The sequence below is a fragment of the Ambystoma mexicanum genome, chromosome 11 (genome assembly GCF_040938575.1).
Source record: "Ambystoma mexicanum isolate Mex_15411 chromosome 11, UKY_AmexF1_1, whole genome shotgun sequence".
Taxonomy (NCBI): Eukaryota; Metazoa; Chordata; class Amphibia; order Caudata; family Ambystomatidae; genus Ambystoma; species Ambystoma mexicanum.
The window spans coordinates 940,341,596-940,365,301 of NC_090934.1; the positions used below are offsets into that span (position 1 = coordinate 940,341,596).

The 23,706-nt window shown below is 41.2% G+C and overlaps 1 protein-coding gene across 7 annotated transcripts in view; it reads right to left on the reverse strand.

The window, feature by feature from the left end:
* Nucleotides 1-23,706, reverse strand: part of LOC138503953 (uncharacterized) — an 863,233-nt gene that overhangs the window by 224,065 nt on the left and 615,462 nt on the right. For all 7 annotated transcript variants that reach the window (XM_069624086.1, XM_069624084.1, XM_069624081.1 and 4 more), the window contains one exon: nucleotides 22,868-22,948. In XM_069624086.1, coding sequence (XP_069480187.1) covers nucleotides 22,868-22,948 — 81 coding nt within the window. The remainder of the gene's footprint in view (nucleotides 1-22,867; nucleotides 22,949-23,706) is intronic.

Below are 23,706 nucleotides of genomic sequence, written 5' to 3' on the forward strand. Positions count from 1 at the left end.
CAAACATATGGGGGGGAAGACCCCCACAGCCACACCCCTTAAAAACCCTACATTAGTTATTCACCTAAACACACCCCCCACATAAATATTGGGCAAAAACTGTTGTAGAAAATTCAATTAATTCTTCTTCGAGGAAATCTTCTGCGGCCTATCCCCCATCTTTTATCTAATGAAAACAATAACGTTGCCTTACAAAAATGTTGTTGCAAACTGTTTATGTTGCAAACATGCAGATTCAAAGTATTATCTGTATACCAGTGGCACTGACCATGGCGTGGGCATATTTCATAATTTCCAATATATCGAAATTCAGAACATAATGGAACTCACAGCCACAAAACCCGACAAATGAGTCACATTAAACTATCACCCAGCCTGTCCGAGAAATGTCAACAAAGAAATGGCAGACTAGTGCCAGTTCACAAACGCAAGTTCCTATTCCCATATTTAAATTACACACCATTGACCACATGAAGGACGCCACTAAGATTGTCCAGCAAGTTAAGCACTCACCTCACAGGTGTGAGTATGACATACATACATTCAGATTCAAATCACAGCAGGGTAGAATCGGCTTGTCTTCTTTATAGGGTTAAAACATCATGTACAGTAAAATCAGCTAATGCTATTCCACCGCGTTTTGCCCCCCTGACTTTTTAATCTATATCTATCTGATTTAGGAGAATCTTTAGACCTTATTACGTTTGTGCCACCTAAAATTTCAAGTCAAAAAATCTCCTGGCTTTGTTACGCAGACAGTGTACTTTTACTGGATCAGACCCAAGTGGGTCTACAGCGTCTCTTATCCTGTTTTTATAATTATACTATTATGAATTAATTGAAAGTCAACTCGCAGAAGTTGATTGTAATGTGTTTTAATGACTCCAGACTAAGGTCTCCCAAAAATACTTGGACATTGGGTGATTGTAAACTGATGGTTGTTCAGAGTATAAGATGTCTGGGTTTTACTTTGACAAAAGTCTCTCATCGTGTATTATTATGCAATAAGCTGGTTCTCACGGGGTCTCCATTTGGGACACAGATTAATCTTATTGGGTGGAAATATTGTGGTTTTTCTTTGATTCCACTTATAAAGTTTTATGAATTGAAAGTTCTCTGAGCTGTTTTATATGGACTTGAAATTAGTTCCTTTTCAGACGATTTTGCTTTTCAAAAACTAGAAGGGAGAATTTGCCACAAAGCTTCGAACTTTTGCATACCAGTTGTTTTTATACAGTATGAATCACGGCTAATATCGATGTATCTGTGGCTATCTGGAAAGCCATCTCATAATATAGGAAAATAATCATGGGGAATGAAAATACTTTGTACCAGGTGTTACGTACGCAGATTAGGACGAGCTTTCCGGGCTGTTCCAGCAGTTTTAAGTGCAAATGCAATAATCTGCTGGAGAAACTGAATGCAAATAATTAGTTCCTTGTCGCTAAAACAAAGGAAGTAAAACAAATCTATAATAATGATTGGATTCGAACATGCGATTTAAGGGGTTCTTATTAACTGCTCCAAGTTATCAGTTCGGAGAATAAATGCTTGGGTACAGCTCCTGTGTGTATAAGATAAATGCCTTGAGGGATGCCTTCCAAGAACTTTTCTCGGGCTCAGGCTTAATCTTCTTCACATATCAGAAGACTCAGTGTGAATAATAATTGCAGATGTTGCCACCAAACAGTCCAATCATTGAAACATATTTGTATTCAATGTCCTGCATTACAGGTCCAAAGAGAACAGGTTTTTTTTTCAAAGTTTGTTCATGATGCTGCCTATTTGAATTAGCTTTCCTCTTCATACAAGATTCTTAGTGTCCGGCCAACGGCAGGGTTACTGCACTTTTAATTACAGTTGTTTCCTTTTTAACCAAATTGAAGTTAATTGATGAATTTTACCACCCATGATGTGTTTTACCTTTTTAAAATAATGAATGTTACAAAGGTCTTTTCAGAACCATTCTGTATAATACTACTAGCTTCTTTCTGATGTGTTTTTAATTTAATTTAAATTTGCTGGTTAAATGCTTTTATTATGCTTTGTTTCTTTTGTATACGTTTTTTTTTTATAAAGCAATACAGTAAAATTAAAAAGAAATATACACCGCCTTTTATTATAGCACTTAGAAGCAGGAGGAATCTGGCAACACGTGCAATATGAATTGATAACATTATTTTAATTCAGTAAATTTGGCGAGATTCTGAAGCGGACAAATCAGATGCATGCCGTTTGCTCTTTTCAATGACTTCCTGCAGTCATACACTTACTGCAGTGTTTCCTCAGATACTTCCAAACTAGAAATACATTGGCAGTGACAAAATAGGATTTGGAATGTGATAGTGCGGAGGCTAAAGGAGCAAGGCAGTTTAAAGACTGGCTCATGATATGAATCTGATGCTCCTGGTGAGGATGGCCATGAATGGGAATTCAAGGAGGCACTAAAATATTTGCCTAGAGCTCCAGCCCTTTAAGATGAGTAGCAACACCATGGAGATAGAGGGGATGCAGATTTTATTCATACATCAATAATACAGATGACACAAATAGTTTGGCAAAAGTTCATCTGTTTTAATGCAAGTCATTAAAACAGGGAGTACAACGAACATCAGCAATCGCTCGATACTCTGACTCTCACTCATTTATAAAAAAAACAGCATTTTTTATAGACCAAATGTATCACTACTGACGTTTAGACCTGCGTCACTACCAACGTCATCATACGTGGCAAACATCAGAAACTTATTAGGAAGCGGGATTGGTCCTAAGTGAATAACTAAGCATAGGTTCTATATCTGTATGGTGTAATGGAAAGCGGTAATAGAAAAGTTATCATCAGGTGGGGCAGCTAAGCCCTCCCCTCAAAATGGCCACTGTGAACATCACTAAATTTACGATGTCCCATTGGCTACAAAACTATAGGACCCCCAAACTACGTGGTCCCTTACAGTTGGTTGGCTGCTAACCCCTGTCAGTAATTTTCCACCTACGTGAGCAGCACACAGACCGAACAACCAGGTGCAGGTGAGCTCGTCTTGATACCAGCTTCCCACCAATTAAAAATGTGATCCATCATCACCTCAACAGTCCAGTGTCAATTAGTACTTTGAAGTTGAATCTGTACTGTTCTCTGAGAATTTTTAAGGAGTATGGGTACTATCCGGCTTCCGTTCGTAGGTGTGATATTCTCATCTGTCAAACTTTCTTCCATCACATGACTAGACCCCACAAATTGAGCCTTTTCGTGTATTTGATTTTATTCTTTAATAGCCCTCTGACGTCTCTTGTTTTTGCTTGACCTTCTTGAACAGGAGCTTCTGTTCTTTCACGTTAATTCTATCTAATTTCAGCCAATTCCAGTTTGATAAGACCTTTGCTCTCTTGGCTAGGTCAACTCCTTAGCTGAAATATATTCTGTTTAATTCAAATGCTTTTTCTAACTTCAACACTGAAATGAAGCCTTCCTTGTTGTTCAGTTCTGCTTTATACGTAGTGGAAACATTCATTCTTTATTTAATTCATATGTATCTATGAGGTATATAGGTGTATGTTGGCGCTTACCACGGTCTAATCTATTTAAGCATGTGGCTAGCTTCATGATCCCTTTGCTGCTTGCGTTTCATTGCATCTGTACACGTTTAAACTAACTAGGTTTCTTCATCAGGTTTGTGGCATGAGTCTCTTCATCTTGATCCCAAGATGTCACTTATCCTCAGTATTTCTTTGTTCTTTATAAATCATCTGCCTCTCTGGTCTAGTTATCCTTCTATATGGGTGTCAATTCAGCTTTGTATGATGTCACTATTCATCCTGGTCATTCAGTTTCTTTATTTCATCAGGAATCTTGTTCAAATGATCATCATATTGTCTTGGATGCACGTATAGTTTCCTTAATGGGTACTTTACCTCCCATATTCTCTTAGGTATAGGCACTCTTATGGGTACCGCCCACGCTCTTCTCTTTGCTGGGTTATCTGTTCAGTATACGTCACATACTTTGGTTCATATGTCTCAGGCAATGTAGACGGAGCAGGTGGAGTGGGGGTACTTGGCTCCTCCTCTACACTCGCCCCTCTGGGCGATTTATCCACCACTCTCACATCGTCTTCTATTCCTAGACATCCTGGTCTGAAGAAGTGCCGCTTAGGGACCCATATTTTTATGACTCCCTTCAGGCATCAAGCTGATTTCACACGCTCATCTTTGTTCCACGTCATGAGCATGCATTGTCCACTTGGACTGCAATAGATCCATCTTCCCACATATTTCTTATGACCCTTTGGATACAGGAACTTTGTCCCCTCTGGTGCGGGAATACTGGTCTTCACGAAATCTCTGATTTCCTCATCAGTCAGATCTTTAGGCTTCCATCCTTGTTCAACATCAATCATGATTTTCATCCCTATGGCTTTCTTTGCTGTCTTCTTACATTGTGAGATTATTATCTTGATCACACAGAATCCAAGCATTACTAATAATAATAAAGCTCCTAAGTGATCCAAACCAGCTGTCATCAGCAATGTCTTCAACCTCATTTATCATCTGGCCATGGAGCTTCGTCAGCATGTGTATGGCCTCTGTCAATGTTCCATTCTCTTCATCATGAGAAGGTATAAATGTGCAACAGGATTCTCTAATTTTGGCACAAACACCTCCAATTATAGCTGTGATCATGTCCAGGACATACCTGTTCTGGAGTGTCATCAATCTTAAAGCTCTCAGTTCTTCTCTGATGGCATTAAATCCCTTTATGGCAGTATTAATCGTCTGCAGTAATTCCCATCTGGTGATCTGAAGCCACTTGGTATTTGCTCCAACCTGGATCCTCGGCATGAAAATCATTGTGAACACTGATGAGGTCTGGCTGAACAGCCTCTGTTCATACGGAATGGAGTCGAAAGCTTCTATTGATTTGGCTGAAAAGTAAATCTCTCTCTCTTTATTTGTTGCATCAGCTCCACAGATCTTTTCCTCCTAAAATGTGCATCTGCTTTTGGGAAGCTATCAATGTTTAGGTCACCTTTATCAATCACTAATGCAGGAACATTGACATTCACTAATGTGCAAATTCCTCCCCAATCTTTTGGCAGTCTGATATAGGCTTTGGATCCACAAGCCCAATAATGATCATAATTACTGCTGTTCCGATATTCATTCCTGGTGCATCAAAGATTTGTCCACAGTTCTGATTTTCCCCCATTTTTCTTGTACCATTGTTCTTGAAACACAATTTAGAACTGTCCAATGGTACTATCTGCAAGGGTCCTCCTCTGTCTTCGACCCATGTCAGGAGTTTCGCATGTTTTGGCCATAATGGCTTGCATAACATTTGTGCATTTTCAATTGTTCGCTGGAAATTACCTATTATTACCCATGCTCTGCAAATTACTACTCCTTTTTCCCAGGCATCTGGTGATAGGACAGTTCTCCAAATCTGCATCTGTCCTCTATTTTTCCATTTGCGGATGTCTTCTGTAGAGTGTCCTGGAACTTTCAGTTTTTTATTCAATTCTCTCCTTATTCCGGTTCCTTTTACTCCAGGTTTTTCATATCTGATCACAATGTTTTTTGTCTTGGCATTATTTTGTGTCTTTATGTCTTGAACATAGTCATCTTCATTCGGATCTGTTCCTTCAGTTGCCCCTTTGAGAGAGGCTGTTCGAACCATGAACTGGCCTCTGGCACTACAGAAAGCTAGGTGTACGATGCAGTGTGCAGTTAGGACATCTACTTCAATAGGTATGAAGATCTTCGACTTCCCCATGCTGTATGGTAAGAATGCACATTCAAAGCATTCTTCATCTGACGTCCTTCTTCCAACTTCTTTCATGTGTTAGTACCATATGTTATTTGCCAAGTGTGCTGTGCTGTCCAGATAGTAATTTAATTCATAATTATCTTCTTGGGTACTTCTTTTAGTTCTCAAAGTCTTCATATAGGTTTTAATAACCGCATCTCTGAATGCATCAGTATAACTTCTTCTAGCTGGTCGAATTGCAGGAACATCCATCCGGGTTCCCTGCATAGAAGAAAGTTCAGCAAGTCTTTCTTTATTCATCTGTCTTTTTCTAGCAATGGCTAAAAATGGCCATATAGATTTTGCTATCATCTATGCACGTGATTTGTCTGTGGGACTTGTGCTTGGGCTTTTTGTTATTGGATCAGGTGTGTCTACATGCGTTATCTGTGTAGGCCCAACTTTTGTCAACCCCTTAGTTTACCTGTTCCACCGACCCTGTCTCCGGCGTTCAAAAGCAGTTTTTGGAGCAAGTGCTGCTTATGATGTATTGCTAATAACATCCATTTCGAGGTCAGGTATCTGCCCATTTTTTCTTGGGACAGGAATGACTATGTCTGGTCTAGGCTGCCTTGTAGTTGCCACGCTTACGTTTTCCTTCTGCTCAGAAACATATACAGGAGTACTTGCATCATGTGCTCCTAAATAAAAAGCAGTTCTGTCAGTGAAAGCAATATGAGTATGAATATAATACATGTGTAGATAATGCAGTGGTAAGTAAGTCTGCAGCATCTGCTTCTGGGACAGTATGTACGTCTGTCCTCACGGGGCAACAGAATATTGCTATTTTGGTTCCCCATCTCAAACATTTGATGCTAAGGAAGGAAAACATTTTTTTAATGGTCCTGCATTTAAAAAAAAAATTCAAGTAGCTGTTGTCTTCTTTCAGTATCCGTCCTTGATCAATTATCTGCATTCTGGATGCCTTATGAAGGGATTTTATCCTTTTCTTTCTGGAACCAGTGTTTTCATCAATCAGGATGCAACTGTTCCTTTATCATGAAGAAAAATGTCCTCAGCAAGCTTTTATGAAATCTGTATCATTTACTAGATCCCAATCAATGCCTCGAATCTGCTTCAGTCCAGATGACATGTTGCTTCCCTGTCAGCATGAACAAAGAGTTTTGCCCTTCATTTAATTCTTTGATCTGTCCCTCGGAGGAAAGTTTCGACACAGCTCTGTGAGTTTTTTCAGAATAGATTGCCACCTGGATGATGATTCCTTTCAGGATCACATTAAAATTTGCAGTATTTCTTGGATCTCTTAGGAAAGTTACAACGTCTGTTTGTCTTCCAATGAGATGCAGGTATTCTTCAATTAAACGAAAGAACACCACACTGACAAGTCTATGTGCTGCGTCCGTTGATAAGGGCATTTGTGTTTTCCTCACTGAACTCAGGCAACTTCAAAAACTCTTCAGTGATGATTATGAGCAATCTTCTAATGATCTTTTCATTGTCAGGATTACCAATAAAAGCTGGAATGCGGCAAGTTCTCTGCACCAATGTAGGATAAGAACGTAACACCCACTCAAGATACGTAAGCACAAACTTAGAAAGGTCATCACTGGGTAACACCATGAGTAACACCGAACAAGAGCTCTGTATAAAAGGAATCAGGGTACTGTACCCTCTTCCAACTACTGTGTCCATGATCAAAATTTGGCATATCATTATTTTTATCAAGGCTTAAGTGTGCCTTAAACCAAAGTCAATAAACTACTGTGGTTTTTTAAGCATATACATCTTCTTTTACTCTGCAACTATGATGCACAGAGTGTTTGAATGTGTCCTTTTCCCCTTTAATTATAGCTCAAAAAGGGGGAGTGTCCAAATTAAACCACAGTTCAATCAAAGAGTTCTTCACGCTTTCCACTTGTCAGGTTATGCGTCCTTCTTCCTTGTCATGGATCTCATCTGCACGTGCTATGTTTCTTCCTCGATGTCTGTAGCTTCTTTGCGATGGGGTGTAGGCAGAGGAGTCTCTCCGGCGTATATCTTGATATCTCCCAGGAAGATCCAAGTTCGCCTTCCCTGCAATTTGACAGCAGATGGCGTCACGTCCTCAATGATAAATGGACCGGTGAACCTGGGCTCGTCCCACTTTTTCCTTGTGTGGTTACGGATCAGGACTTTATCTCTTTGGTAGATTCTTGGACGTAGAAATTCGGGAGTTAGGATTGTTGAAGCATCTCCTTCTGTATTCTGTACTGCCTTGTCTCTGCAACTGTCCTGAAATTACAGAAAAACTAGATTTTAAAAAGTTCAAGTAGTTTTGCAAATCAAGCCCTAAAATTTCTGACTTTGGCTGAGCACCACTTCACAACTCTTGATGGCGGCAATAAAGTTATCCTCATTCGCCTGCCTGTCACAATCCCGTGCGGCATAAAATGGTGGTCAGAACCTGGTTGGTTCCTCAATGCATAAAATGCAAGTGGTAGGCAGTGCAACCACCCTTTTTTCAAAGTACACTTCAACTTAGCTATTCCTTCTTTTAACAGGCCATTGAGCTTTTCACAGATACCGTTTCCTTTTGGATGATAAGCCGAAGAAAACTTTATTAACAAAGTGAGGTCCATTATCCAACCACATTACTTCGCACACTCCCTATCTTGGAAACACTTTGTGCACTAAAAACTTAGCTGCACAGGTAGAGTCTGGGTACGTACATCGACCTGCCTCTATCCATCTAGAGAAAGGACACACTACAACTAATAGGTATCTATATCCATTACAAACTTGTATCATGTCGACATATAGTCGATATGCAAGTGCTGAATAGGGCCACTGGGTCTTGGGATGACCCTCCCTCACTATGTGCAGTGTATGCCCAGCCGTGAATTGTTGGCAAATAATACAATTTACCATAACAAATGCAACATGCTCCATTAGGTTCGGTACGAACCAATCCTCAGCAACAGTTACAGCAAGATTCTCCCTAGTTGTATGCGCGGGGTAGTGTAGCTGTTCTAGTGCTACCCTTAGTAAGGCTATAGACATCACTGGTTTACCAGTCATGTCTTGTCACCACAATGCTTCAGAGGGGTTTAAAGAACACCCTTTTCGTTTCCACAAATTCTTTTCTTCTTGCCGTGCCTCTCCTTTAAACTCCACTATCTGTGTTTTAGACATATGATTATATCCCTCATCCACAATTGTCATCACAGTCATTCTTTCATTCACATTCATGGTTTGGATATTCATCATCCCTATAGCTGTATTTACTATGCGCTTGGCTTCAGCGTCTGCCGCTTGATTTCCATGTGAGATAAAATCTGTCCCTTTCATGTGAGCTGTGCATTTAACGACTGCTATGCTCACCGGGTGTTGTAGTGCCTTAATGAGCCTGTCTGCTGCGTGCTGCACTGGTGTACCGTCCGCTCGGTGGTAGCCCCTCCTTTTCCAGCACGCTAATCCTGCATGCACCATCAACGTCACATAGGCAGAGTCGCTGTACACTGTTACTTCCTGGTCTGTGTGATTCTCGACTGCGAGTATCAGCACCAATAATTCTGCAGCTTGTGCTGAATAATGGGAAGGCAATCGAGTGCTAACGAGCACTCGAAATTCTCCATTTGCCATAGGTTTCACTATTGCGGCACCTGTATATCTTTGCCCATCATTTTGATCGATTTTTGAGGATCCATCAATGAAGACAATCTCTCTCCCTGCGAGTGCATTCTCCTTTACTCTATGGACCTCATCACATAACTCTTCATATGTTTCACAATTGTGTAAAGGCTCTCCTTCGGTAATTGGCTCAGCTATAAACATTGCTGGGTTCACTAGTTTACATCAAACTATCTTAATCGCTGGAGTTGATATGATTACTTCATAGGCAGAAGCCCTTTGAGTAGTTAACGTGCCTTTCGGTTTTTCTAAAATAGCAAATATTTGTATTCATTAATCAGTTCTATGGCTTTTTTAGATTCTTTATGAAAGTTTATGAGGACCTCCCTACTATTAAGCCTCAGGGTTCTCTTATTTGCGTCAATAGCCAAATCATACCTTATCAAAGAGGAGTTTGAATCGTGATTGGAGTCCTGTTGTGTACCCACAGGTTTAAAAGTAGCTGTCAAGAGTACAGATCCAGGCATGAATCTCTTAGATCCCACAAAGATCTGCTGGGCACTCATACTTTTACTAAATTGATCACAATATGTTCATTTAGTAGGCAAATGTTCTTGGATGTACATTTGAAACAGTTACCCTTAACGTTAGTAATTGTTGTCCCAATCTTTTTACTACCACCAGTCAATGGTAAGCCTGAGGCTAAGCATAGAATGATCACTTAAAGGTGTAGCCACGACAGACAAACCAGCGGCAATATCCAGAGGAGTTTCAGAGAGAAAGAAATAGTTCAATCTCATGCTTTTCTTTACCCTTCCCCAAGTAAGTGCCCCACGAATGTCGCCACAGATTCACCAGTTTATCATGATCAAACCATTCACTGCCGTGAAATGAAGACATTCATATCCTAATGTGTTGTCATGAGGTTTTATGAGTTCAACGGAGGGGAGCCTGTTGTTCCAAGTCAAAGTGTCTAGATTGTGTTCAGCGATCGCTGCGCAATGTGCATTGAGATCCCGACCTACCAAAATAATTAGCTCAATTTTGGAGGTTTTTGCTTCAGCGAGAATACTGTCAATGGTGGTCATAAACACACTATTACAGTAACCAAAGGGGGGGTGAATATACATTAATCAACAGAAATGCTAACTGGTTTTTAAGAAATATGATCACTGGTAGAACATACTGACAAGGATCAGTCTTGATTTCCATGACAGAAAAGAAAGAGTGAATACTGGTTGATAATCCTCCCGCCGTTCTGCCTATTTTGCACTTAAGGGCTCCTTTTTTTAAACAACTTGTACCCATCTACATACATTTCTCTTGATAGCTAACTCTCCTGTATAATGATAAAATCTGCTGAGTTCTATATTTCAAGGACTCCTCTTTTATCAAAGAAGTGTGGGTGACCACAAGAATTCTCGGAGGCGACGTTACTATAAGGATGGACATTAGGGAGGTTTTACACTTTTCGTTTGCAATAATTGGGGAAGCCAAGACAAATCCTGCTGGGTTAGGTCACCTTAGGAAAGGTCATCCATCCGGTATTGGGCATTCCACTTTTCTGCCATGATTTGTACATGAGACTTGAATATTGTACTCAGATAATGGTTTCCTAGTAATATTTCCCATATTTTGCCAAATTGGTGCTGTTCACTGAGGCAGTCATTTATGGTTGCAACTCATAGCCAAGTTTTAGGTAAAAAGAAGCAAAAGAAATAATAAAATTGACTATGTGTGATGTATAAACAACGAACTATAGGGTTCTTTCTCCCTTTGCATGCTGATAATTCCACATAATCAATATCCTTGGTAGAGATTGATCTTAATGAGGACTGTTCAACAAGGAGAGTGTTAATGTCAGATCTATTCAAGTATTTGGAGCCAGGAAGATCGAACATAGCAATCACTTCAAAAGATTTAGGTGCAATCGATTTGGATAGCAATGGATAAAACCTCATGTTATACTGCCAGACATGAACAAGGTTTACAACCAGTAGAAATGTATTTTAAAAGAATATCTGTATACCTGCACAATCACAATTTAAAACAGTTGAAATTACTGAGTTCACTCTAAATAGCATATCTTTCTCTTTGAGAATAATCTATTCCAAAAAAAACAAGGCACTGCCCTGGGTGGATTTCTTGTCCCTAAATATGCAAACGTACATAGAAGCTATTTTAAATACAAGCTCAATTGACACATATTGAAAATTGGGTTATACATAGGAAATATTGGTGCAAGTATTAGAAAAATCAAGAACAGCAAGACAGTTGTTCCTAGAGGGGGAAATAAAGGCAACCAAAATGAGGATAACCTTGTATGACCGATAATCACAGTAATGACATTTAAAAAGTATTACGTAGAAACTGCCCATTTCTATAAATTATGATTCTTCCACTGCTTATAGAAAAAAAGCAGAACAGAACATTGAAGCACATTTTCTGCCCAATAGTATTGCTATTGAAAGAATCATTGCAACAAACATGGCTATCAACATTCATTTAGTGAAAACATAATAAATCATATTCAACAAGTCACAAACATATTTGGGTTACATAATTATGACATTTGCCACATATGATCAGAAGTAAAAAATACCTACTTGTGATCTACCAGCAAGGCATTAAAAGCCACTCACCGGCTCAGTTCTACACACGCACACAGCAACCCGTTGCTTTCTTTGACAAGAGTCAATAATCACTAGTCAATGGCTTGTGGCAAATGCAAATTATGAGGCCCGCTATGATAATCAGAGTTTAAAATATGATTGCGGTTCAACGCACAAGCAGACAGAGTAGATTATGGAACATCTTTGGGCAATAACAAAAATGGGATTCGAAGCTGCCACTAGCAATACAACAGGACAAGACTCTTGATGATGGCTATATGGACAAAAACATTTTGAGGCCTGCAAAGGAAGCAAGAGATAAACAGGACCCATTGGGTATGACAGTAAGTGGCCATCTTGATCCATCACCTCCATGCAACTACAGGGGCCTTAAAGGGGACTATGAACTAGCATTCTTTATTTGAACCAAGGGTTGTGAACCAGTCCTTTCGCTGACCAAGAATCATGTTGTTAATAGAAGACACGTGTTGGTTTGGATGCTTTTTCATTATAAGTCTATTTAAATTTGACCTGATGAACAAGTGTTTATATGTGGATGACTTGTATGGCATTATTAGCCAGCAGCTTTCGTTGTGGCTCTTCTGATCCACCATCCAGCCACCCACAACAACATTCCCACGCAACAAGCGCCCGAACTAAGCCAGCAGCCTTCACTGTGGCCACACTCGCATCATACTCACCGCACCCCAGCCCACCAAGCCACATGAGACAACTAACAATGAGATAAGTGGCCCGGGCCAGCACACGCACACCATCAACCATTCACTGCCACTACTACCCCACATCACTTTCTCGGTGAAGCCCCCATCACTACCAATTGCCCTGCCACAAACCTATCCCCCAAGCTAGGTACAACAACCCATCGATGGCTGTGACATTACAGATTCTCACTCTACAATAGGCTGAAACCCACAGCCTATCAAGCCTAGGCCCCCTTCCAGCTACACAAATCTAGGGGTAGCCCCCTCCATCTGTCCGTTATACCTGGGCCGTATGCCCACCATACAGGACTCTCAATTTTAAGTGCAGCCTCCGCTTTGGTTTACTATATGAGGAATCATGTTGCAAGGTGACAACCAGGCCTCTCTCCCCGATACAGAACCCTCAAATTTAGGTATAGCCTCGAATTAGGTTTGCCAAAGGCGTAAACGTATGCACTGTGAAACATAGGCCTTTTTCCCGCTGTACAGGATCCTCGGTAGCCTCTGTACGCAAAGCCATGAGACTGCTAGGGATGATGGCCTCCTGCATTTGCCTAGTGCCACACGCATGCGCCCTATGCAAGAGTGGCTCTCGAGCCAATGGTGTCAGGCCAGCGGACAATGGGAAGATCTAGTGGTTGTCTCGGCAGCCCTCGTTAAGTCTCTGCAGTGGTGATACCGGCTACAGCATGAAACCTAGGTCCTCCACTGCAGGACTCTCAACAGGACTCTCAACCCTAAACCTGGACAAATAAGCAATCTCGCAACCTACGGTACGTATCGTTCACCCTACTAGCATGGACACAGGCCTTCACTACAGGACTCTCAATCTTAAACCTGGACAAACAAGCAATCTCGCAGTCTATGGTACGTATAGCTCACACCACTAGCGTGGACACAGGCCGCAGGCACGGCCAAACATCCATGCACGATAGAACACGTCTATGGCTAAGCACATCCGGCCTAGTTTCACACATAGCCGTCCACACTGAAACACCTGACGTACCCCCAACACCTCTGCCACTAGCATACAGCGACCACCACACGAAAGGAACCTGGTATAGCTGGCTTCACATAGACTCTCTTCGACAAAATCAATCTATCTCTAACCCTCCAGAGCACCCACCCACGTGTCTGACCTCTACTGGGCTTCCTAGTCGAGCCTTGCCAGCCACCCAAGACTTAGAACGGCAAACATGCACACATGCATCTAATCTAACCCCCCCTAGAATCTCTAACAGCATCGGCTACGGTCACCAAAAGCGTTCCAACCAAGGAAAAAGCGCATTGAGGCCACACAAGTGGGAAATGAGCGCTATATAAATAACAAAATACAATACAATAAACATCTCAATGCCTGGCTGCTACTTTAACAACACACTTTGCTCCTGTAGTAGTGACACACATTAATCTCAAGTATCCCGAAAACAGTAAATGAACTGTACCCCTGTGCAACCCATAAGGTTTCTGATCATATCAAAATATTGCTTCCTTATTATAATAACAAGTCCACAGATTGGCATGTTTTTAGTGATATGCAGACATACATATGTAATATTGCTCCTGTAACATGCAAGATGAATAATGTCATACCTGTGTGAATTTGAGTTTTGAAAAAAGGATTTTATTTCTTGTGACTTGGGCATGCCAAAATGAAAAGCCCCTTTCTACCAAGTACTCTTTTCCTAGTCGTTGTCACTTTTCAGTATGAATGTGATGTGGTGGTTACGTATGCATGACAGCATGAGATGCATCACATTACCATATGTGGCTGCTTCGGGGTATTTCTTTGCACGCACAGCAGTTTCTATGGTTTATTGAAACAATGCAAAGCTAGTATTGGCTCCTACTATTTCAAAACCATAGCCATCATTTATCACACAAGCACAATTGCCCTAGACATCAATAGTTCAAATGCTACACCCTCCCAGCCCTCGGTACATGCCTAACATAACATTCTCAACTGTTGGACTCAGTGACGATCTTATAATTCTAGTAAACGTTTCATGAATCAATTCCTAGAAAGTAGCGTTCTTTGTAGTGTGGGTTTGAAACCCAGCCCCAGACAAAAAGGAATTGGGGGTTGTGGCCCTTCACATTCGAGCCAAGTACTCTAATGAGAATCAGAGTGTGTTCTCTCTAATAATGCATACATAAATTTGGTCATGTTAGACAAGAGAGGAGGGAGGGTAGAGGGAGAGAGGAAGACAGAACATAAGATATATTCTATGGGAATCCCCCCTTGGATGGGGGCACATGGATGGTCTATGGTGAATCATGAAGGTATGAGCTTAACAATATGAGGTTGGGTGAGACTAATAAGTAAGTCTTTTGGTGTGCCGGGGAGGTGCCCCAAGAGTTAGTCACATGGATAATCCACAATTCTGTTAAGCTAAGGACCCTGTAAGAAGTGAGGAGGCGGTGAGTGTATTAAGAAGTTATACTCTGAAATGTGATGGTAGCTTCACAGAAAATGTCATGAAACAGAAACTTTGGAATATATTAGCTTATGGAAGTAAGGAACGGTGTGTACAAGTTGGTGATACTAACTTATATCATCTTTGGAAATCCACAAAAAAACGGTGTTCGAAACTACAACATCCTGCCATGACAGGACATATTTCAGCAAGTCCAGCCTGATGAGAGGAACTACAATATATCTATAATGTTATGCTTAACTGTAAAATATGAATATTTGTCAAGTGAGAGTTGTTCAGTGCAAATTTGAAATGTGTAAAAATGTAAATTCAAAGGGGTGGCCTTCTCCCTACGAAAATGTTGGCTTGGTAACTGAACGGACCAATCAAAGAAGAGACGGTCGGCCTGGAATAAGGGGATGGAAGATAGTTATCTAATCAAAACCTATGACCAATGAGCTGAAATGTCATTATTCAGACATTTTGGGGGAGGGGTGGTTTAAGATTCCTAAGGGGATGCACAATGGAAATCTGGGAGATTGCCTGAAATTATTGGGTTGGAACTGCTGATGTGATTGCTGAACTGACAGATGCTGGGATCTTTGACCAAGGAGAGGCAAAATAGAAGGACTGAGTCTGGAGAATATCCATGACTGATGTTGGATTATGATGGTCCCTGTCCTGTATCTGAGAGATGATCTGAGACTTGATGTCCTTTTTGCCTGAGCACGAAAAACCCAGAGATTCTATGTAAGTAGCTTGTCCTACCAAACCGAATCTTGTGGTAATCTCTTTGACTGAATAGTTTTCCCATGATTGATTGGGTGGTCTGGTTAAATTAAATCCTTAGCATTTTATTAAACAATAATTTAAATAATTCCCACATAGCCAAATTAAGCAGGGTGATTTTGCAGAACTTTGAAATTAACATCGCTCCCAGTGTGGATACATATATATGGGCCTCATTACGAGTTTGGAGGTAGCCATGCTGCAAACTCGGGTCCGGGTTCCATGAATGGGGAAATACCGGGCCATTCTAACCATGGAGGACCCGGTATTTCCCTATTCACAGAACCCGGACCCGGACCATCCCCATTCCCATTTGAGCCCCCATAGGTCTCAATGTGAATGGGAAGCATGCTAACAACGGGTCTGTTAATGACGGGCCCGTTGTTAGCATGCTGCCCCGCTCGCGGGACCCGCTAAGGGGGATCTCGTAATAGGGCGGTATGTGGATAATGTGATGATTGTGAGCTTCTTACAGGCCCATAGTCTGTAAAGTAATTGGGTAATCGTATTTATTTTGACCGTCAACCAAAACTCCCTACAAGGAGGGGTGCAATACAAATGAAATATCCTACTGCTTCCCACTCCCCTGAACCCTGCCTTAATGCAGAGGTGATCCAGATGATCAACTGAATAGCCAGGGTTTTTGTGCTGGGACAGAACAGTGTCTTCCCAAAGTTAAACAAAGTGGAGTCACTGATTTAAAAAGCATACCATATAGTAAAAGTAAGAAAGTGGCTCCTAAGAGAGGGGAGATTTTGCCTTGCATAATGGTGGAAGAGAAAATGTTGCACATATATATCAACAGTGTTTGTTCTGAAAAGCGTGTTGAGTTATTAAACTGCCAGCATTGCTTAGAGCACAGTGCCAGGTCAAATTAGTTTTTACATGGGATTAAGTTAAACAAAGCTGCTAGCATTTTCAAGTGTACAGGGACATTCAAAATACAAAGCAAAATGTGTGAAATTGTTCTTGCCAATAGATAAGCATGGCATATTATTTAAATTAAACTGCATATAAAATAGAGTGTCAAGCTCATGCTCTTGTCATGTTTCAAGGCGCTACATGCTAGTAAAAGTGAATCCTAGATGAAGTGTTTTGACTGCAAATATTGTGGGGTTATAGCGTCTGTGGTTTGAATTATCCAAAACCACAGTGATTGTAATTTGTGAAACTTGAATTATCAGGAAACAAAAACATTTGGTACACATAGTAAGGTGGCGTGATTGATGAATTTGTATAAATATAAATTCCTTAATAAATGTATATTCTTTGTGTATACCGGCCTGCTTCTTGACTTATCTGGGGAAGAAGGGTGAGGGACCTAAGCAGTATTTTATGAGCCACATACAGGGCTAGATTGAACTCAAAAGAAAATATTGGTGTGGCACTTTTGATTGGGGAGGGAAATAATTCCCTGCATTGATGGTTGCCCAATAACTATCTCTAACAGTAGAGTCCACACACATAAACATGGCATCAAATAATACCTGTCAAACCTTGAACAGGAATACACATTATTTGTATACAGCCGATTAGCCTATTAAGAGAATAGCACAACCGCTAAATAACCTTAAATTGATGAAGACTATGTGTGCATGCAATACAGTGCTTTTTTGTCAGCAGCAAGCAGTTCCTCATGACCAACAGGAATTTACAACTGCGAAATTAGTTATTGCCAAGCCATCCATACCCGATCTTAGAAAATATGTTTCGTCTTTTTCTGGCAAGTAGTGAACCTAGCCCCAAAGATTCAAAGAAAATCTCTGACCTATAGGAACTAAATAAATGTCAAGCTACTCAGCTCAGGCATTATGATCAATTGTTCTCTTGTACCACCACGCCTCCCTGCACTAACTGTCATGGTCTCTAATTTGGAGCCGTTCCCAACACTATTTAAGAATATATCAGTGAGATCTTCAGTTCCAGACATTAAGGTAAACTAATGAAACCTAGGAAGCTTCAAATATCTTCTAACGCTTTACCATGCAATCATACCAATTTGAAAACCTTTCAAGCAACATTCAACTTTGGGTCTGTGAACTTATAATCGCACACATCGACCGAACGCTTTCTGAAGAATAACACAATGTTTCGCCAAATCATTTGTTTTATCAATACGTTTTTTGACGAATCGAGCGATTGTCACTTCCTGTGAGGCTAGGGAGGTGAGCCCGCTACACAACATTCCCCCTAGGGGTGGCAGTAAGTGGGACCTCAAAGGGAGAGATTGGAGATAAGGAATCCCTTTCCAGTGCGGAACTCCCTTCTCATTATCCTCCAAAACCCAATACCACATCATTGACAGACCACTAAATTCCTCTTGCTTATCTTATTGTGATAGAATGACAGAGGAAAAGAATCAGCTTGGTACTGTGAAGTGTAAGAACATAAGAGGAATAAAGAATGCTTCTCTGTCAATCAATGAGACAAAGAATCCAGGAAGAGTTATGAATAACGTGGCCCAAACACAAAAGAAGGAATTTCCTGAGAAGCCGGGGAAGCCCCAGCACTGCGTCATAAAAAGAGGAGGGTCAGGAGAACAAGGAAGCGAGACGCAGGAGATTCAAATCGGCTGGATCGAGGAGACTGGGAGACTGGGGAAGTTGCCGTTTTACACGCAAAGGAACAGCTGCTGGAAAGGAGAAGTGCCAGCAGTCCGTGGTACATCCGACAGACTGGAGGAAGTCTGTCAAGGTCCGGGGCGGGGTGAGACGAACTAGCAGGGGCAGAGCAGAGCCATAACATTAGCATGTAGCGAGGCGAGACGCCAAACACAGACCCTGGGAAGTCTGTCCAAGGAACATGAACCTGAGTTGAGAACTTAAGCAGAAAGGCAGTAGCCTGGAATGGAAACAGATGAAACACCCTTTCATTGCCGATACCACCGTCGGACACCAAAGCGTGTCAGAAAAGAGGCTAGAGAAAATCCAGCAAGCAGTTTGGAGCGAATACGAAGAAGAAAGTGAGAACATCGACCCAGTGATGCAGACCACTTTCACCTCAGGTAACGGGGAAAGCAGGAGACCCATGGAACGAGGTGCAGATGTAAAAAGGACAGAGATATTATACCCTATAAACAAACCAAATATAACATTTGGAGAGAGACCCCTTGTCCCAGAGAGAGGTACCACAGTCAGAAGGGGGAGAATTATTCAAGAGTTCATCATACTCCTCACAGTGAATGAAAGGCCACCAGAAAAGTAAGGCACATTCAGGGGATCATCAAACTTGTCCCAGTGAAAGGTGAGATTACCAAAGGAGTGAAACTCATTTAGGGACTTATCATAATCATTCCAGTGGAGGGCAAGATCAAAAAAGACGAACACACGTCAAATAGAGACTTTACCTAGATATCTCAGTGTGAAAAAAACAAATCAAAGAAGAGAAGGTTGGGCCAAAACCTTGTGTGTGAATAATAAAGAAGAGAAGAATTGTGAAGTGGAATGGACATTCAGAGCTTCAGACAATCAACAGAGAGAAACACAAAATGAGTCTAAATAATCCAGGGAAACAGGATACAAGGGCCTGGGAAAGCCCCTTTAAAGAATTGAAGAGTTTGTTGCAAGAACTAACAAGAGACTACTTAAACATTTCATATTGAAGAACGCTTTGAAAAGAAGCCAACCAGGAGAGGGGAGTCATTCTCCTGGTTCTTTTGTTTTGTAGTTATAGTGGTAAGGTCAGTTAGACTATTTTCAGAAGGAGGACAGACTTGTCATTTGGACTTTAATCTTGATGACAAGCGCCCAAGTTTAGTTGTGTTAGGTAGGGAAACCTTAGGAAAAAGAAAGTTAGGCCTTTTCTGTATAGTTTTGAAAATAAACCATTTGAAAATAGCACCTATTGGTCCGTCTCCTCCGTCTGGCCTACCAGAAAGTGTATTTTACAAGTAATAGCCCCCAATTTATAGCTGCACAACTTCAGAAATGAAAATCTGGCAGATTAACCCAGTCAATGGAGTAATTATGATTCCAAATAAAGTGAGAGATACACGTGTCAAGCCACTCTATCTGCCCATTATCCAAATAGAGGTCAGAAGTCTATTCCAGCTCTGTAGCTTGTCTTTTACAACAGCCATCACTCCTTCAAAATGCCTGGCCTCACATCATCTGAATCTCTGTAGAGAATGGCTCCTGAGTAAGTAACTACTTTAGCTGTCCGTATCTGGTCATTTATAGGTGCTCCAACCCATGCTTGGTGTTTTTCGATTAATTTATCCAGTAAACCAATCCCTTCCCAAAGTCAATGGTTTGCAGAATGAGTTTAGTACCACCCTTCTCCGATTCTCTGCATAGTTTATAATGGTATCTGCATTTTAAGGGCACAGAAATGCATCAGTCATTGGGTCTATATTCTTCCTTGTCGATGGACACTTCTGTACCCAAGCATAATTAAATTGAGGGACTCTAATCATCTCCCATATAAAACAATATCTGGAACACACTGACATCTGATATATGACAATCTGAAACTAAAAGCTTTCTTTCGACAAGCTTGATTTTGTATTCAAGACATTCTGGGCATTCAACAACTGCTGAATAGAACTGCTTTCTTTTGATAGTGTCATTTTTGGATCAGAAGCATCATCTATTAAATGGGACTGCTCTATCAAATCTTTAGTAAATATTTGGTTGGGACCAGCCACCAAGACTATCAACTTTAATTGGTAAAACAATTGAAAGAGATCAGGATTGCCACTTGGTGGCTTGAACGAAGACTATGCCATGAAATATGGTAAAATCCTTGCCAAAATAAAGGTCTGACAATGCAAGAATGAATCATTTTAGACTCCAGTGGAATAACATCTTCAAAAAAGGAAGCATGTCTTGGGATACCTCCAAGATCCCTCCTTGGGTATCTGGGTCAACATAAATGACATGGATTACCTATACGTCAAAGTTAAAGCAAAGATTGCATGCTTTACTGGACACAATTTAGTGCTATTTTCTGTTTAGAATATATCAGTTTGTTTCTTTTTTCATATGAGGGTCCCATTATAGTATAACGATTTCTTAAATTATTTGATCCCTTTTGGCATCTTATTTAATGCCGATGTATAAACCCTCATTTTATGTTTAGACACCACCCACTTCATCCTCCTATTACTTGTTGCGTTCTCTGTTACATCTATAATTAATGTTTCCCGTAATGAACCACACTGCCATCCAAAGCTTAGGTGCTCCCGCCTTGGTCAATAAAATGCTGAGTAAGCATAGCAGTGTCAGGTTTCATTACCGTCAGTTAATAAAGGGGTAAGAGATTCCAATATGCCGAGCGAGCATGGTACGGCCATATACTATTATGTCAGTTTGGTTCGATTTGGGCCAGCTAACAGCCGTTTAAGGTTCGATCATGCCCAGTCAGCACAGTAAGGACAGTTTACACTATACCCAGTTTGCAGAAAATTGTTAGATTTCATTATGTCCAATTACCAAAGCAGTGCTGGATTACATTATGCTCAGTGAGCATAGCAGTGTTGCATTTCATTATATCCAATAGGGACAACGGTGCAATGTTCCATTAATCCCACTTAGCACGGTAAGTACTATGTTCAGGGAGTACAGCAGTGCCACAGTACTTTTTCCCATCTTGTACAGCTGTGATTGGCATCCCACTGTACCCAGGTAGCAACAGTATGGCTAGATTTCATTATTCCAGTGTGCCTGGCAGTACCGGTTTCCGATATCCCCAGGTAGCATAGTATAGGCTGAGTCCATTATGCCAAGTAGGCATAGCTCTCTCAGATTCGATTATGCCCCCTTAGCACAGAGATGGCAGGTTCTTTTATGCACACTAAACACAGTACAACCAAATAATATTCTGTCCAGTTAGTAAAGCAATGTCACGTTGCATTATGCTCCGTTAGTTCTGCAAGGAAAATTACAATAGGCCCATTTAACACAGGAGTGTTCATTTGCATTGTTCCCATTTTGTATAACAGTGCAATGGCACAGTAAGGCCAGATTCCATTGGCCTTGCTGTGCTAAATGGGCCCAATTGCAACATGAACAGTTACCACAGCAAGGCAATATCCCTTTATGCTCCGTCCAGTGCCACAGTAAAGTAAGATTGGATTCCGCTATGCTCAATTTGCACCATAAGGAAAGAATTCAGCAATCTCATATAGCACAATATAGGCAGAATTCATCATTCACATTTAGCATATTATAGCTAGAGGGGTTGCCAAGGCAGAAGAGTGTTACTGTATTCCACTGCTGTTTCTGGCTTGGTGACTTTGATAGCAAGTCAAGGTGGTGTGCAGGTGTGGGGGAGTGCCGGTAAATTGGTGTCCCGTTGCCCCCTTGACCTCATTTAGCTGTCTGGCCTTGCTGTCATGGACAGTGGTACCAGAGGGTGGGGTTGAGTGGGAGTTCAGGGACATGCACCAAAGTGCATCCTCCTTGCACTGCCAATGCCCCACCAGCACCTCCATCAATGTTCCATTTGAAAGCAAGGCTGAGGAAGCAGCCTGGGCGAGCCTATGCAGAGGGTGGAGGCGGAACAGCCCCAGCTGCTTCCACCCTCGCTGCGTGTGTGCTTGACTGGCCTACAACTCCCCCCACCACACACCCCGCAAGTAGATCTGGTCATGGAAGAACAGCCAACAACAAATAGACACTGGAAGTTGCAGCCAATATAAATTGGCAGCTCATGCTTGACCTTACTGTATGCCTCGTATTCGATGCATAGGCAAAGGCACTCGACTGGATAAATGCACAACATGTATGAAATACCTATGCAGAAATGTACAAAACGTACATTTAAACAAATAGAACAATCTGACAAAGAAAACTGCTTTGCTACAGTGCTCTTAATTAGGAACAATACAACATAGATTTGTAATATGAGGTACGGCTGATGATTACTGAAAAGGATTACGAGGGGCTCAATACGAGCTGGTTTAGGCGAACACATGTAAGGGGTGTTCCAGAGGCAACATCCTCTCTTGGCAGATACCTTCTCACTGTTCTTGTATTTGGTCCACTTCTTCAGCATCTTCAGCCACTTGTCCACTCGCTCAATTTCTTGCATTTTTTGCTGCAATTAAAACGACGAGGCATTGTTAGTGAAGCAGTTGAACTGATATCAAAGCTGTAATGCATATTTGATGTTTGAAAAATACCGAAAACCATAATGCAGGGCTAAAGTGCTACAAATCAACTTGTGTTCCTCTTCCCAGACTCCTTTCATCAGATCTACGGGCAGTCACAATATCACGACAACAATTACCCATCATCAGGCATAAAGAACTGCAAAACACAGATATTTTCAACCTAATTACTGCAAATCCCTTGAACTTGATTATGTAGGGGGAATTCTAACGGAAGAGCCAGTCGTCATTCCTTGATGACATCAACCTATCAGTGATGCTGTTTTTATGGTATAATCACTTGAGCTAGCACACCACTGGTGGTAGCAATGTGCTTGACAAATGAAGATAACTTTTTTTGCTACCTAGAAAACAAAACAAACCCTGGGTTATGGACCAATCTTGTCTAAGTCAGATCTCTTATTAATAGACCCATTTATACAAGATCCTACTTTGGAGCTAATCTTTGGGTGGGTTGGGAAAGACTGCTCTCTTTTCATTACCTACGAGATAGCAACCAGAAGTGTGATGAGTGCCACAGCGGGGAACACTTAGATATCAAGAATAGAGTGATATGGAGTGGGTGGATGAATGTTTATAACTGCCAGGGGACTTCTAACCAAAAGGGATGGTCACCTTAGCTGTACTATGGAAATTGATATGGGGGCACGGGGAGAAGAGACGAAACACAAGTGTGGGGAGTAAA